General features: G+C 52.2%; 1 protein-coding gene and 1 long non-coding RNA gene across 4 annotated transcripts in view; one reads left to right on the top strand and one right to left on the bottom strand.

Annotated features, from left to right (window-relative positions):
- The first annotated feature begins 5895 nt into the window (after window positions 1–5895).
- Window positions 5896–16298, top strand: part of HIP1 (huntingtin interacting protein 1) — a 35422-nt gene continuing 25019 nt past the window's right edge. Inside the window, exon 1 of one of the 3 annotated variants that reach the window (XM_017738129.1) lies at window positions 5896–6593. In XM_017738129.1, the coding sequence (XP_017593618.1) occupies window positions 6432–6593 (162 nt within the window). In that variant the 5' untranslated portion in view covers window positions 5896–6431. The remainder of the gene's footprint in view (window positions 6594–16298) is intronic. The other 2 variants (XM_017738126.1, XM_017738127.1) reach the window with 2 other exon arrangements.
- The window catches only part of LOC108447616, an 8202-nt gene continuing 5498 nt past the window's right edge, over window positions 13595–16298 (bottom strand). Inside the window, exon 2 of the long non-coding RNA XR_001863266.1 lies at window positions 13595–14801. This is a non-coding gene — a long non-coding RNA (uncharacterized LOC108447616). The remainder of the gene's footprint in view (window positions 14802–16298) is intronic.

The following is a 16298-nucleotide window of genomic DNA, read 5'->3' as shown; positions in this document are numbered from 1 at the left end:
CAAATCTTTGGGCACAGCAAAGGTCACCAAGCGAGGAGAAAAAAAGTGAAAATTCTGCCGTATTTTAAGACAAATGTTTGTATTTCATATGGTGTCTGATGTTTGCATCCCCTCCAAGTTCTCCTGGTTGGATTGAGGGGCATGTCCTGGTGCTGGAGCTCTGTAGGGAAGGTCTTCTTTGTTTAGGTTGGTGCTTGGGATCTTCCCTCCTTCTTCCTCCTTCCACACTGTAGTTGTCCACAGCAGACATCCTTGTGCCATGATGGAGCCAAGGAGGTAAATTTCTTCTGTGCTTGGCTGGTTGGCAAAGACTGGATATTCATCAACTGGATGAGCCAAAGCACTGAGGGTGAAAACAGAGTTGGAAGGACACAGGACTTCGGCGGGGCAGGGATGATGCTCCAAGGGTGATGTCCCAGGCTCTCCTGCTCCTTCACTCATGTTTTGGACTGCTGTGGGATATTTCCCTTCATTCCCAGCAGGGATATGGCCAGCAGGGCATCAGTGCGGGTGCAGCTGCAGACTCCCAGAGGTGGTGCGTGACATTCCCAAGCAAAGCAGCATCTGACTCCTGGAAGGCTGGAGGAGATCTCCTTCCTGACACAGCTCAGCTCTTCCTGCACCAACCCTTTCCTTCTTTTTGTAAACCCATCACTGGAGAGGGGCAAAAATGCTCGGACATCAAAATTGAGGGAAGTGCCCTTGAAGTTGCAGCAGGATGTGCCCTGAGCTTCAGTCCTTGTCCCTGCCCTGTGGGTTTTGGTGGAAGGGAAGCGGCATGTTGTGGTGGCATGTCATCTCCTGGGCTGCACAGTCACCAAATAACTCTCTTGTGTCTCCCATCCTGAGCACTGCTCCAGTGCCCGGCTGTGCTCCACCATGAGCCATCATGTCCCACACCACTGCAGGCTGCCTTGTCCTGAGCTGGTGCTGTGTCCCAGGGATGAGGACATGAGCTGGAGACAGTGTCTGGGGCTGTGGAGGAGCTACAGAAATTCCATGTTTGTTCCCCAGAGCTCATGGCTGCTGGGGCTTTATGCCAGCAGATGTGGCTGCATGCCCAGCATGGTCCCTGTGGCATAGGGACAATTCCAAGGGTGATCCATCCTGACAAGGGTGAGGGTTGAGAGGAGACACTTCTTTGAAATTCCTGCAGAAAACCTAAAAAACTTGCATTTTAGGTTCTTTGGCGGCAGTTTTTTTCTGGGAAAGTCATGGAGTAGCAAAGGGAAACAGGGACCACTTGGCCTGCCCACAGCTGCCACTACCTCTGGCGCATTTACACGCTGGGTCCTTAGCACTGTGTGCAGCAATAAAAGCAATTTATGACTCAGAAATGACCCTGGAAAGACGTGTTTGCAGCAGAAGGTGATTGCTGACCTGGCTGCATCTCCACTACTGCCATCAGAGTCCCCAGGGTAGTGTTGGGGATGTCAGACCCTCCTGCTAAGGGTTTCCCAGTGAGAAAGTGTGGCATTTTCATGTCAGGAGATGCAGAACTCTGAATGCAGCTGATGCCACATCTCTTCAGGAAGGTTTTAAGGTCCTGAGTATCCACGAGCCATCCCTCAGGGGCTGCAAAGCTGTTTTGCTTCCTGCCTTGCTGCTGGAGGAGCCTTCTCCAAAACCAGGTGCAGAGAGATGGTGCAAAAGAAGGAGAAAAAGTATCAGGTGCAAATTAAATGGATTTTTTTTTTCTCCCCCAGTATCAGTTAATAAATCCTTTTGATGTGTGAACCAAACTTTTTCACAGTCAAATGCAGGTTAAAAGCAGCTTTGTGCCCATCCAGTCCCTGCCATGGGCTATGCCACCTCTGGGCACCATCACAGCCCCATTAATGCAAATAATCCTTTTCTCCCATCATTTTTATAATTGTGAATCTGTATCTCCCAGACACAGCAGCCCAGCTGGTTTCAGACCAGACCCAGCTTGGTCCGACTCACAGTTGCAGAGGAAATACCATTTTACTACTGAAAAAAACAATTTTTGTGGTTCAGATGCTGCAGCCACCAGCAGCTTTGCCAAGAACTTCAGTTCTTACACAGGAAATGAGGCTCCTTTCAAAGCACCAGAGTGGGGCTATATATATACAGCCTCTCCAAAAAGATATTTAAAGAAACATATTGACACTATCAAGAACAGGAAAAAATAGCTCCTGGCTGTGGGGAGCGAGGGCTCAAGGCAGCTGAGCCCATCCTGGGGGAGTAGGTGATAGAGGGGATTAATTCATGGCCCTTTCATCTCCAGGAAGAGGAACTCCTGGGTTTTGTGCTGTGTGAAACCCCCATGCTTTCGGTCTCCTGGCTTTTACTGGGAACTAGAGGTGCTGGGGATTGAATACAGCTTTAGCAGTGAAGTAATGAGTCATCTCCTCTCTTTTCAGCGAGTCCCTCTTAGAAACTTATTTCCATCCCCAGGGAAAGAAAATAGTTTGTCTTGTACCAGATATGGGGCTGCTTTTCTCATCAGTGCACGCAGGGATGGAGGGGTTTAGGAGGTTTTTTTAGATATAGAAGTATCTATTTTAGATGCAGAAATATCTGAGTTTTTTAATGTGGGGATGGACTCCAGAAGCAGCTGAGCCTCAGGAGGATGAATGGATTTAGTGCTGAAAGTACTGCCACCAAGTCCAGGAGCTTCTGCAGCTGGGAAAACATGATGGTTTTGGACCACCAAGTGACAAGGGGGGAACCTTGCCCTGAATTACACCAGAGGCCAAGTGGGAAGACAGGGATGCTGGGGGATGTTGCTGCCCCAAAAACCCCTTTGCCTCTCGCTCAGCATGTACTTTCCCACCAAGGATGTCCTGAGGGGTGCAGGGGGGCTCTTATCCAGTTAACTCCATCCATCTGCAGAGCTGAGGAGAAACAGCCAGGAAGGCAGGGTTTTTACTCAATTTCCTATCAGAGGACTCTGGACTGAGTGTGGTCCCCTCTGCTGCCACTGGCTATGACCCGAGTCCAGGGAAAACAGTGGGGAAGGGCATATAGGATGTGGGCACCTGTCATGAGGAGGGGGTGACTCATCCCAGCCTTGCTCTCCCAGAAGAAAAAACTTCTGGACAGGGGCTGGAGCTGCAGAAGGGCCAATTTTGGCTGGAAGACTGAGAATCCAAGGATGGGGAGAAGGTGCCCATTGCAGCCCATTGCATCATCCCATATATGTGACATGGGGCCAGGATAAGCATCGCCTGCTCCAGCACCGTCCAGCACATGACACTGCAGCACAAACCCCAGCACCTGGATTCTGTCCCCACCCTCATCCCATCGCCTGCTGCTGGCTCTGCACCCTCTGAACCTGGGACAGAGCGTCAGCAGCTGGGGGTCATGCAGCAGCATGAGGGCTGGAGGAAGGGCTGGATCCTGGCCCTCATCCCTGCCACCAGCTTGGCTGATTTATTTTGCACAGTCACCAAATAAAACTTCCTGGGGACAGCCTGTTCCCCGGGTGACAGCAGCAACAGGCAGTACAGCCGGTGTTTTAGCCCGGATGTGTGAGTCCAGCCCACGGCTGGACTAATTATACATTGTGTGCTGTTCTGGGCTAATCACAGGGCAGGGTAAATGATCCCAGTCCACAGGAGAAAAGTGAATTATTTTATCAAATGCATACACAGACATTGAATAGTTTATTATGGACTCACCGAGGGGGTTGGGTCAGAAGGCACCTTTAAAGCTCACCTTGTTCCACCTCCTGCCATGGGCAGGGACACCTTCACTAGACCAGGCTGCTCCAAGCCCTGTCCAGCCTGGCCTCGGACACTTCCAGGAATAGAAGTGGAGCTGTTGGAGCGAGTCCAGAGGAGGCCGCAAAGATGTGCTGGGGCCTGGAGCCCCTCTGCTCTGGAGACAGGCTGAGATACCTAAGGGTGTTCATGTGGAGAAGAGAAGGCTCTGGGGAGACCTTAGAGCTCCTCCAGTGCCTAAAGGGTCTCCAGGAGAGCTGGAGAGGGACTTGGAACAAGGGGCTGGAGTGACAGGACAAGGGGGAATGGCTTCAGATCAACAGAGAGTGGATAGATAATGAGATGCTGGGAAGAATTCTTGGCTGTAAGGGTGGGGAGGCCCTGGCATAGGTCGCCCAGAGAAGCTGTGGCTGCCCCATCCCTGGAAGTGGCCAAGGCCAGGTTGCATGGGGCTTGGAGCAGCCCGGTCTTCCTCTAGTGGAAGGTGTCCCTGCCCATGGCAGGGGGTAGAACTGGGTGATCTTTAAGGTCCCTTCCAACCCAAAGCAGTCCGGTATTTGTGCTATGTGAGTTCAAGCTTTCCTTGTGCTCTTTAGGAGTCCCAGTGGGCCATGACTGCTGAGGTCTCCCCACTGATGCATCCCCTGTCTTCTGGGCTCTCAGAAGGAGAAGGGACAATTCCTGGGTGTCCCTGAGGTTCTGGCACAAGCACCTTGCAACACAATTTGCACTTACAAAACCCTGAATTCTTGTTCACTTCCATGTGAACACAAAGACTGGAAAAAACTATTTTCCAACTAGTATCTGCTAATTCAAATAAAACGCGATGCCACAGACTCTCTCGAGAACGCTGAGCTGCTCACATCCATCTTTTATTCCAATAAAAGAGACAAATGGGAACAATAAGCAGCAAGTCTCCAACCTGGCCCTGGCGAGAGAAGCCACTTCTCCCAAAGGATCCCTCCTCTGATGGAAATTTCCTCTTTCCTGCATGGTGAGCACTTGGCACAACAGGACCAAACACCCACTGGGGAAGGGCACAGGCTGATGATGTTAAACTGGGATTTATTGTCATCACATAAAGCTACCAGTCAGACTAGACAAAAATAGCATCTAAAATTATGGAAGTCTTGGAATAAAGTAGCCACAGCTCAGCAGGGTTTTATTAGTTTGCTTCACTGCCAGGCAACAAAGGGTTTTCTTCACGTATGGCACATTTGGGCAACCCCAGTTCCCCTTGAACCTGAGTTTCATGGCCAAACCATCAAACCAGCCTGAAAACCTCCCTATGAGCTGAGTAAAGCTAGAGCCAACTCTGGAGCTGCCCAATTCCTCAGTCCACACTGTTGCCAGCCACTGGACTGGTACTTTCTGCATTGGTGGGAAAAAAGGCACCTTCTTGTTGGAGCACCGAACTGGCACAACCAAGGGACAGGAAGGGATCAGTGAGTGAGTGCTGAGCACTGTGGAGCACACAGAGTCCAGGACAAACCTGATAGATATACCCAGCCCAGCCCATGGTGGGGACTGACACCCTGTGTTGGCCTGAAGATGTTGTTGGAAGCCGTGACCAGGGTCTGATTCTGCAGCAGCTACAGAGCTGAGCCCATCCTCATCGCACAGCACCAGCCACAACCACAACCAACCCTCAGGACATGCTTTCCATTGGTGTGAGGCTTGGTAAGCTGGAGAAGTGTCCCACCAAAGAAGGGACTGAGATTCCTCAGTTACAAAAGGCAGCTCCATGTGCTGAGAGACTCTTAAAACATTGGGGTTAGGCTGGAGGACCTTTAAAGATCATCTAGTCCCAATCCCCTGCCATGGGCAGGGACATCTTTCTCCAGGGTCAGGCACCTGAGCACAGGAGGGCTCTGTTGAACTGTTGAAAAGAGCAACTGGCATCTTTTGCACAAGCCAGATGTGACCCTCAGATCCCCAACCTGACCGTGGTGAAGTCACAGTTCATCCAGGTCTAAATGCAACCTCTGCATCCCATCTCTAAATGAAATAAATGCAACCTCTGGATCCCACTGAATAAAGCATGGATCAGCAGTCTGGCATCTCCATGGGCTTGGCAGCAGGTCACGCTGGTGCCCTCACCTTGTTGATCCATGGGCATCACAGGATCATTTGGATTGGGAGACACCTCCAAGGTCATCGAGTCCAGCCTGTGACTGATTCCCACCTTGTCACCCAGCCCAGAGCTCTGAGTGCTATGTCCAGTCATTCCTTGGGACACCTCCGGGGATGGGGACTCCACCACCTCTCTGGGAAGCCCCTTCCAATGCTGAACAACGCTTTCCATGAAGGAATTCTTTCTGGTGTCCAACCTGAACCTCACCTGGTTTAGCTTGAGTCAATGCCCTCTTGTCCCATCTGTTGTCCTTCTCCTGAACCGTGGTTACCAAGTGTGCCAACTTCAGGTTGCTCCATATGGACCACCCAGTCCAGCTCTACAACCCTTGGAACTGCTCAGGAGAAAAGTCACACAGCACCAGTTAGTGGTGTGAGGATATCTTCTGAGGTCTTAAGGGAATGCTGAAGTGGTGGCAGAGGAAGACTTCAACTTTCGGGGTGTTGAAGAAGTCAGTGTAGGCTGGGAATGGCTCCCCAGAAGAGATGCTGCTTCTACACTAAGTCAGCGAAGCCATTGAAGAACTCATCTCTCCTGGTGGCTCCGTTCCCAGTCAGTGACCTGGTGGTGTTTTTCCAGCCAGGAATGTTTTGTGCACTTCACAAACGGGAATGAAATGTTCCGACAGTCTGCAAGGTTTGGCTGCTTCTGCAGAGGTAAATACTTGTCTGGAGAGGGCAAAGGTGGGTATTCCTGAATTTGCTGAAGTTTATGGTCACCTGGAACTTGCACAGTCCATCCTGTCCTGCTGGGATTCATGGAACAGGTGTCAGGTGAGGCTGTAAACCCTTTCAGCAGCCTGGGGAAAGGGGAGCTGCAGTTTGGTGGAGCTTCTTCCACCCTGTGGTCCCGGGGGACACTCCATGCCCTGTCCCTGATCACCATGGTACCTGTGACCCTCCCCAAGCACAGGGAACCCAGAGTTGTGTTGGGGTGATGGATGGGGCCAGTCCTGGACCTTCTCCTCACACAGGAGGGATGGGAGGTGGTGGGGTGCCTTGGGATATGGCACAGACAACATTTTGGTGGGTGGGATCCAGCCTGGAATTTTTGTTGTGCCCCACAACTCTCCTTCCTTGGGGGCACCTCAAAAGGTGGGTTGAGCAAGACCCTCTCCCGACTTCACCCATGTCCTCAACAGGAGGGTAAACTACTCCCTTGTTTGTCTTCCTGGCTCTTGCAGTCCCACTCCAGCTCTTTTTATAGCTCGGGAAGAAGTGCCTTGAGTTTCTGAGTCGTCTGGGAGGCCAAGCACACAGGGAGGAGTCACAGCTAGAAATAGGGCTGCTCTCTGCTCCTGCATTCCAGATTTTTTATTTTTTTAGCTGAAATGTCCAAATTTGAAGAGTCCCATTGCTGCAGGCACAGAGCTGGGAACCATCCACATTTTTTCCATTCACATTGGGTCTTCTTTCTCCTTTGCCTTATTTCCAGTGCCCTCACACCAACCTCTGAGCCTCCTCGAGATGATTTCCCCAGGGAATGGGGTCTGTCAGCCCTTCGTGTGTTTTCTGTAACCCCCAGATTTCACCCCTCAACATGGCTGGTTTGCCAGGAGAACTCCCTGAGGAATTAGTAATGTCTGGGGGGGGTGGAGGAGCGATCAGGTACTTGCCAAAGCTTCTGAGTGGTGGGCAAAAAGCTCAGACTAAATATCCAGGAATTTCTGCCTACGGGGAGGGAAGAAAAGCTTTGGCAGCAGCACAGACAAGAATAAACCAGAGCAAAGGAAAGAGGAGAAATTGTTGGACAAAACCTGTGGTTTCCAGCCCGTTATTATATGGGATTTTGGCTATGGTGCTATGCTAGGGCAGGGGCATGTGGACAGAGCTGCAGAGCATCCACAGCATCCTGGGGTCAGCTCCTCTCTCCCATAGGAGCAGGGCATAATTAACTGTGTCACCTCAAGACTTTTCCATTAATCCCTTAATATTTGGATACTATTGTAGTATGCAGCTAGGGTACTAGCTATGTAGTAGCTATGTAGGGGCATACCCTAGCTGCAATCTCCCCTCTGAGAGTTCTTTTAGCACAGAACCACTTTGGGTCCCTGCTGTCCTTTGTCTGTCAGCCTCCAGGGTGCCGTGTGTGTGCACCAGCATCTCTGTGAGCTGGGAAAGGGACATGCCAGGGAAAAATAAATCTGGGATCAAATCTGAACCAATCTTTCTTCTAATCAGCTGTCACATGGAAATGACAATTAGACAGTGTTCCTGTTAGATCGTTAATAATTTTAACCCTTTTTCCTCCCTTTCTGCTGCATTCACTAACTCTGTGAGCAGTTGCAATCCAACTTCTCTTCCCCTCCCCATCAGCAGGGAAAAGAGATTTTTCATATTGTGGGAATGCTAAGAACTATGGATTCCTGTCAGAGGGGTGAAGTCTGTCAGGCCCTTTCTTTGGATAATAAGCAAATTTTGAGAACCCAGTCCCAGCACCTCCAAGGGATTCTTTCTTTCCAGCTGCAGCAGGAAGTGCTGTGATTTCTGCCTGGGGAAACAGCAAGCATCTCATGAACAGGGGGTGTAGCCATGGTGAGGTCTTCTGCTTCTTCTTCCCATGGGTATTTCCACCTTTCCCAGCCCTGGAGGGTAAGGATGGTGCTCAGCTCCTTACACAGCAATCCCCGGCTGGTCCCACAGCCTGGGTGTTTCAGGACCTGGAGTTTTGCTTCTTCTCTGCAGGTGTTCCTGGTCCTGTGTTTGGGTTCAATATGCTCTTCCAGAAGGAAGCAGCATTTGGAAATTCCCACCGATTGTCCCCACATGGATTTGTTTCTCTGCCTCACCAGGGTACAGCAGAGGGCCTGGCCATGGTGGTTGGGCTGTGTCAGGGCTCTCTGGGTTGTTTCTGATAATATCATACAGCAGATTTCTAGCACATTTTTATTTATTTATTAAAAAAAAAAAAAGAAAAAAGTCCTGACTCCCTGAACATCATCAGAACACTGAGGATTTTCTCTGCAGAAGTGCTGGGTGCAGCTCCCACGGTCCCTGGGCTGGTGCCTGGCTTAGCCATCCATCATCTTGTCCGAAGCCACTCTGATTCCCGTGGCTTTTGTGTCCCAGGAGCCTTGTGTCACTCCACCCAACCCTGTCACCTCCCAGCACAACATGTCCCCAGCAGGAGGATGTGCTGGGGGCGGGGCAGTGGCGTGGGGGGTGTGAAGACCAGGGTGCCCTGTGCTGGGCTGGGCCCCCTGGCAGTGGCTGACGGCTGCTGAATTGCTGGAAAAGAAGGAAATTGGGTCCATTTAGTGTCTCTCAGAGCTGTCCCGTGTGCCCTCTGCCAGCGTCGATGGTATTGTGTGTGCTCCACGCGTTGTGATTTGCATTTGAGAGCAGAGATTTCCCTCCCACGTTAAACCCCCTGTTTTCCTGGAACTACATGGAAATCCCGGGGCTGCCCTTCCCTCTGTTCTGATGAACTCTAGCAGGGGCATCCCTGGGGTGCAGAGCCCTTCAGGCGCCCCTCTTCGTGCCTTCATTCTGCTGTGGAAGATGTATCATCCTGCTCGTAGGGCCAGAGGAAGCAGGGAACAGAGTGGCAGGCACAGCCCTCCAAGGGGCCCCCCACCACGGGGGCCACCCCCTGCGGCGAGAGAGGCTCTCGATGGAGCTGCATCTTATAGTCTGTGCTTATTCCAAGTCCTTCCCATCCGTTTTCCCAATGCTTCCGGGAGGCATGGGCGTGTCTTCCACACCCAGAGCTGGGTTTCATGCCCTTAGTGCCCCTCCATCCTCGGTGCTGGGGCAGGACAGTGCAACCTTTCTCCTTGGGCTGCATGAGCCCAAAAGTATGCTGGCAACACTGCAGCCAGTGGTGTTTATTTCCACACAAGGAAAATGAGGAAAACCAAATATTTATATCTCAGGAAGGGATTTTGCAGCCTTTTGCATGGAATCGTGGCTGCTATTCCCTCCTCGGTCAGCTCAGACAGGCGGCAATAACACATGAAACACAGTTTCCTTTATGTGCTGGGTTTTTTTCCACCTCGGGCTCCACCCTGGTCGCAGCGGAGATCCCTGCTCCAGCCCTGCCGCCTGCCCAGGCCCTTCCCACACCCAAGGAGCAGGCAGCGTGCTAGGTGCTCTCAGCCAGGCTGAGAGACCAGGCTGTTGCAAGACCCATCACCTGTTTTTTTTTCCACAGGCATTAGATGCAGGAGCAGGGACTGTTAAAAGAGCACAAGGAAAGCTTGAACTCGCATGGCAGAGAATCCTGGAATGGTTTGGATTGAAAGGAACCTTAAAGACTCCACCCCTTGCCACGGGCAGAGACACCTTCCACTATCCCAGGTTGCTTTAGGCTCTACCTCACCGGGCATTGGCCACTTCCAGGTGTGGGGCAGCCACAGCTTCCCTGGGCACCCTGTGCCAGGGCCTCACCACCCTCACAGCCAAGAATTTGTTCCCAATATCCCATCTAACCCTGCCGTCTGGCAGTGGGAAGCCATTCCGCCTTGTCCTGTCACTCCAGGCCCTTGTCCAAAGTCGTTCTCTAGTTCTCTTGGAGCCCCTTTAGGCATTGGAGGGGCTCTAAGGTCTCCCCAGAGCCTTCTCCAGGTGAACACCCCAAGGTGTCCCAGCCTGGCTCCAGAGCAGAGGGGCTCCAGCCCTTGGGGTTCACCTACGGGGTTTCATCCTGGCACTGGTGCATATGAGGGGATGCCAGGCGGGGAATTTACCATGTCATTTTTAGCTGTCATTTGGACACCTATTTGCTCCAGCATTTTTCCCTTGGACTGAACTGGGCACCTCCATCCTGCTGGGTCTGCTGGGAGAGAGACCAGCCCTTGGCCCCTCTGCAAACCTGCAGCTCTCTAAAGCCCATGGCTCCATAGCCCTTCTGGGAAGCAGCTGTTTGGGACACAGGGAGGTGGACGGGGTCTCGGTAGCTGGGGTGGGGGGAAGAGCCTATTTGCTCCAGCATTTTTCCCTTGGACTGAACTGGGCACCTCCATCCTGCTGGGTCTGCTGGGAGAGAGACCAGCCCTTGGCCCCTCTGCAAACCTGCAGCTCTCTAAAGCCCATGGCTCCATAGCCCTTCTGGGAAGCAGCTGTTTGGGACACAGGGAGGTGGACGGGGTCTCGGTAGCTGGGGTGGGGGGAAGAGAGTTGGGAAGTGGCCTCTGGAGCCAAAGCAAGCAGCCAAACCTGTGGGAGCCCTGGGAGGAGGCAGCTTTGCTGCGAGCCGGCATCGCCCACTCTGCTCCGACCTCTCCCTGCAACCACACGGCACTTAAATACGAACAAGCTCAGGGCTGGAAACTGTCCCCATGCTGGAAGTATGTTGCATATTTCCTATAAATACTTCGGCTGCTGCCTGTTAGCCAGAGGCAGGCGCAGCATCCACATCCCCCTACAGCCCCAGCACTGCTGAGGGGGCTGCAGGCAGGGGCTGGCCTCATGGGATGTGGTCTGGTGCAGGGAAAACACGTGCTGTGGCATTTCCCAACCTATTGCATCCAGTGGTTTCACTTCAGCCGAGTTTGTTCCCCCTTTGCTATCTGGTTGCAACAAAACCGTTCACATTTAAGACTTGTGCTGAGGTGTGTGTGCCTGTACTGTACCCCTGCTCCCCTGTCCGGGTTCACATGGATATAAAGCTCAGGAGAAGGCTTGGGAAGGTCCTGGGAGGTGGTTATGGGCTGGACACTGAGCTGAGCGTCACGTGTGGCAGTGGTGTTGCCAGGCTCTGCTGTCTCAATTCAAGGGACAAACAAAAGCAGAAAATTAAAGTGATTCCTCTGAGGGTGCAACTGAAGGATCACCTAAGGCAAATGTTTGGAGATTCACAAGGGCCTCACGATGCTTTGGGAGAGGGAGGAAGGCACCTGAGAGCATACGCTGAATGTGTTTTGGCACTGTGCTTCACATGAAGCTTCAACTCCCCATTCATGAAGTCTCCAGGGCAGAACTTGGCAACTTTAAAAGGAAATGAGTGGGAGACGTGTTTTATGGTTTCAAACTGAAAGAGAGTAGGTTTGGATTGGGTGTTAGGGAGGAATTCTACCCTGCAAGGGTGGTTGTCCAGAGCAGCTGTGGCTGCCCCATCCCTGGAAGTGTCCAAGGCCAGGTTGGACAGGGCTTGGAGCAACCTGGGATAGTGAAAGGTGTCCCTGCCCATGGCAGGGGGTGGACTCAGATGAGCTTTAAGGTCCCTTCCAACCCAAATCCCTCTGGGATTCTATGATGTATCAACCATCTTCTGAGTCACTGATGACACTGATCCAGATATGGAAGGGGCTGCAAGCAGAGAAGGGAGGACAAAGTTGGGGGCTGTTGATGGGGGGGTCAGTGGACTCATGGCTGGGGGTAAACGTCCCCATGGATGGGGACAGCTGCTGGGGGCACTGACCCCTGTAAACTTTGGGGCTTGCACTTGGGTGACATTGGAGCTCTGCTTCCTGTGAGCCCAGGGAGCAGCAAGGGTCAGACATGGCAAGATGAACCAGTTCCCAGTACAGTTGTCTCCTTTGCTGACCCTGTTTCCTTCTTCTGGGCGTTGTCTCATCTCGGTGGTGTCAATGTGAGGCAAGAAGGAAGCGACGCCACAACAGAGTATTGTGTGTGTGCAAAGGAAGAGCCAGCCTGGGGTTCCCAGGAGGGTTCCCAGATAACCTGCATGTAAGGATGGGGCCACAGGGGACCCAGGAGACATCTGCAATGATGAGCAAGTTGTCACATAGAGGTTAAGTGTGCAGGTTTACATCCCACTGCCATGATTCATCTGTGCCAGCCCCTCACCTCCCTCATGGTCCAGCATTTCTTTCCCATGTCTAACCTGACCCCACCCTTGTTCAGTTTAACATCATTGTCCTGTGTTGGGGCCCTAGAGGTGGAGGCAGCCCCAGGGGGGTCTCAGAAGACACTTGGCTTTTTGGGCTGTCAGCATATATGGCTGGATCATGTCCCATTTGTCACCCACCAGAATCCCCCAGTCCTCCTCCACAGGGTCATCTCCATCATCCATCCATCCATCCATCCATCCATCCATCCATCCATCCATCCATCCCTCCATCCCTCCATCCATCTGTCCATCCATCTGTCCATCCCTCCATCCATCCCTCCCTCCATCGATCCATCCATCCATCCCGCCATCCATCCATCCATCCCTCCATCCACCATCTATGAAATCAGTGATGGTGGAATACACTGAATCACTATGGAGTCAGTGGATCCAGGATATGGAGGGGCTGCAAGTGGAAAAGAGAGGACAAAGTTGGGAGCCATTGGTGGGTAAATGGCCCCATGATGAAGAGAGATGCTGAGAGTGTTTATCCTCACAGACCTCTGGGGTCACCGCAGACCTCCCTAGTCTCTGCTGGCACTAGGGATTGCCATGGCCCAGGTCCATGATCTTGCCCTTAGCCTGACTGAACCTCATGAGGCTCACGTGGACCCACTGCTCCAGCCTGTCTAGCACCTTGTAGATGTCCTCCCTTCCCTCCAGCCCATCAATGGCACCACTCAGCTCAGTCTCACCCTTTCTATGGGTTCCCAACCCTCCACACCAGGTAGGAAACAGGAGTTTCATCTGCCCCTGGTTTGGATGGGAGGATCTACCTGTCTCCTTGAAACATTGGCAGGAGTTGGAAGCAGCGATTTTCCCTCATGCATTTTTAATCCCACTGGCATTGTATTGCTGCTCTCTGAGCTCCTGCTCACCTTGGAGCAGCCCCACTGAGTCGTGTTTCACAGGGCCGTGTGGTTGTTGTAACACCAACAGGGATGGATTGAACAAGGAGCTAAAAATACCAAATGATCGATAATGGCACCATGAACCCAGATTTTGCTTTTTATTTTTTTAAAGAAAATCTCTATATTGACAACACAACCAAGTGGCTTCCTGTAAAGGCAGGGGGGATAATGGAGCTCGGCTCCCTGCCCGCACACGGGGCTGGCAGTGACCCGCAGCCCTCTGTCCACGAGGATCCTGTGGTCTGCCCTGGGAGCCCTTCATGGATCTCCTGCCCGGGGTGATGTGGAAGGGCTGCTCTCCTCCCTGCTTTCCATGCTGGTCCAGTCATGGTGAGCAGCTGGGAGAGCTTGGTGCTGAAATAGCCCCCGGTCTGCCCACTCCTGCCTGCTCCTGCACGCTCTGTGCCGGCACAGCCCTGGGCACAGCCGCCAGCCCTGGCCCCTTGCCTGCTTCAGCCTGATCTGCTTTTTCCTCTCGCTTTCACATGTCCAGGAAACTGCAGCATTACAAGGATTTGAAAATGGCCTTGAGCTTTTTAAGCACTGCTCCCAAGCGGATATTTTTCCTAAATCAAGATTTGCAAGATTTGGGCATTAGCCAGCCAGGGGGATTTCCAGAAGTGTTGGAGCAGCCAAACACCCTTTAAATCTGCCTCCATGCAGTGCAGGGTTGAGGCTGGAAGTGGCTGGTTCATGAGGACAGTGACCATTTGGAGACATTTTTTACATCACCAGTGTCAGCATGAGGGTTTTCCAGAGCTTGTTCATTGATGGATCTCTTTGGAAAATCACAGTGGGTTGGGATCAGGCCTGAGGGATTTGGCTGTACTGCAGTGTCCGAGTCCAGAGAAACTCATCACACCTCCAGCTCCTGCCAGTGCTGTTCCATCCCTATATCCTGACTAATCCATGATAGGGTGCTGGCAGTGGGGAAAGTGCCTGGTGCAGGTCTTGGCTCTGTTTTGGAAAGACATGAAGCAGTGCAGGAAAGCTGATCCCTGTTAGAATGTTCTAACATCCCATTCAGTGGGGAAAAAAGCCATTGCCACCAATGTGGTGACAGCAAGGCAGGTTTTTCCTCTAAGTCCCACTATCCCAAACACTGCTGGTGCCCAGCATTCACTCCCTGCTCCTAAAGTGCAAGCTCCTCACACAGCCAGTGCTGCTCATGCAGCTCCAAGGATGATCCAGACACCAAACTCAGCCTAACCCAGCCTCCTCAGCACATCCCCCAAGGGAGTGCTCCAGGGCTGGAAAGCTGCTGGAAAGAGCTGAAACCTGAAAAACAGACAATAAATTGTTTTGTAAGTGCTTGGTGGTTTTCCCAGTGAACCTGCTGTTCTATCTAGAGCTCTGAAAATCCCAGGATCCTGGAGCTCCCCTATCAGAACAGTGCTTCAGCAGCATTGGGCAGGTGTAAGCTGTGGAGCAGAATTAGTTTATGGTGAGCTGGGGAGCTGGGTTTAAACTGCTCCTACACTGGAGGAGCTGGGAAAAAATACCATTCTCTGAGGAAAATGAATTTAGGAGTCTGAATCTAAGGGGTTGGTTGAGAGCACAGCTCCGACTTGGTTTCTCTCCTTGGGGAAGACTTGGGAAATAACAGAGAGATCAAGAGGGAGCAACAGATATTATTAGTCATCCAGGAGGGAGGCGGCTGCAGGGGAAGAGGGTTTTTAGTAGAGTATTTTTAGACCTGGTAAAATGAACAGAAGGAGAGGAAAAAAGAGGGAAGGAGACCTTTGAGAGGCACATAAATGCTCTCTGGAGCAGCTTGGCCCAGGCTTCCCACTCCTGCCCTAAGCATCAGCTCAGGCAGAGATTTGCTCCAACAGAAATCAGAGATGTAAAAGCAATAAAAGCCAAAGCCTTAGAGAGCATTTCCGAGGAGCCTCTCTGGGCTGCAATGACAAAAGCCCACACTTGCTGAGACATTTTACCCTAATTCCCATCATTTTAATGGCAGGCGATTGCTGAAGTAGAGTTTAAAAGCTGCTTGCAGAGCCTCTGGCGGGTGGGGGAAGATGCTGATTGTCTCTTCTTTTTTCATCCGTCGTGATCCGGACCACACATACCATTCTGGAAGCTGGCAGGAAAGTCACAGAGCTGCAGGAGGATGGAGGGTGCTTCCAGGGTGGAGAAAAGGGACTTGGAGTGAAGCACCCAACGAGATTCAGTACAGCCAGGGGGAGAGGAGGGATCTCCACCTCTCCAGATCAGACCAGAGGATGATGAATGAAGGCCCTTAGGGGACAGGGTGAAGCAAGGAGCTGCCTCCCCCCTGGGTGGTTCGCTGGGGAAGCAGCCCTCACTACTCCCTGTGGGAATGGCTCCTTCCTACCCCAGTGGAGGCAGTGCCTGTGATGCCCTGCAGTTGTTCAGCAGCCCCATCAGTGCATCCCTCCTAATTCCCTCCATCCCACCTGGAGAGGCTTGCTAGGGCCTCTGCAAGCACATCCCGAATTGTGGAGATAGGATGCAGCCCTGGAGAGGGTTGCTGGAGCCTGAGATGAAGCGTGTGGTTTTGCACATCTGACTGGGATACTCTGTATATCGCCTGCTCTTCGGGGGAACCCCTGGGAATAATCCAAGAGCAGAGTGGGGCCAAGGAATGCCTCTTCACCCTTGTGTCCTCACAGTGATGCAGTGAACCACAGCAAGGAACTCTCCTGGGAAGAACATGAAATTCCTTCCACCTCAGTGGGTCCCTGAAGTGGTGGGATTTGTCCCCATAGGCTGCACTGGCCTTTCTTGAGCCCTGGAATGGTTGGGTGC

Source organism: Corvus brachyrhynchos, unplaced genomic scaffold, assembly GCF_000691975.1.
Source record: "Corvus brachyrhynchos isolate BGI_N302 unplaced genomic scaffold, ASM69197v1 scaffold137, whole genome shotgun sequence".
NCBI lineage: Eukaryota > Metazoa > Chordata > Aves > Passeriformes > Corvidae > Corvus > Corvus brachyrhynchos.
This window is presented reverse-complemented; position numbering and strand designations above follow the sequence as displayed.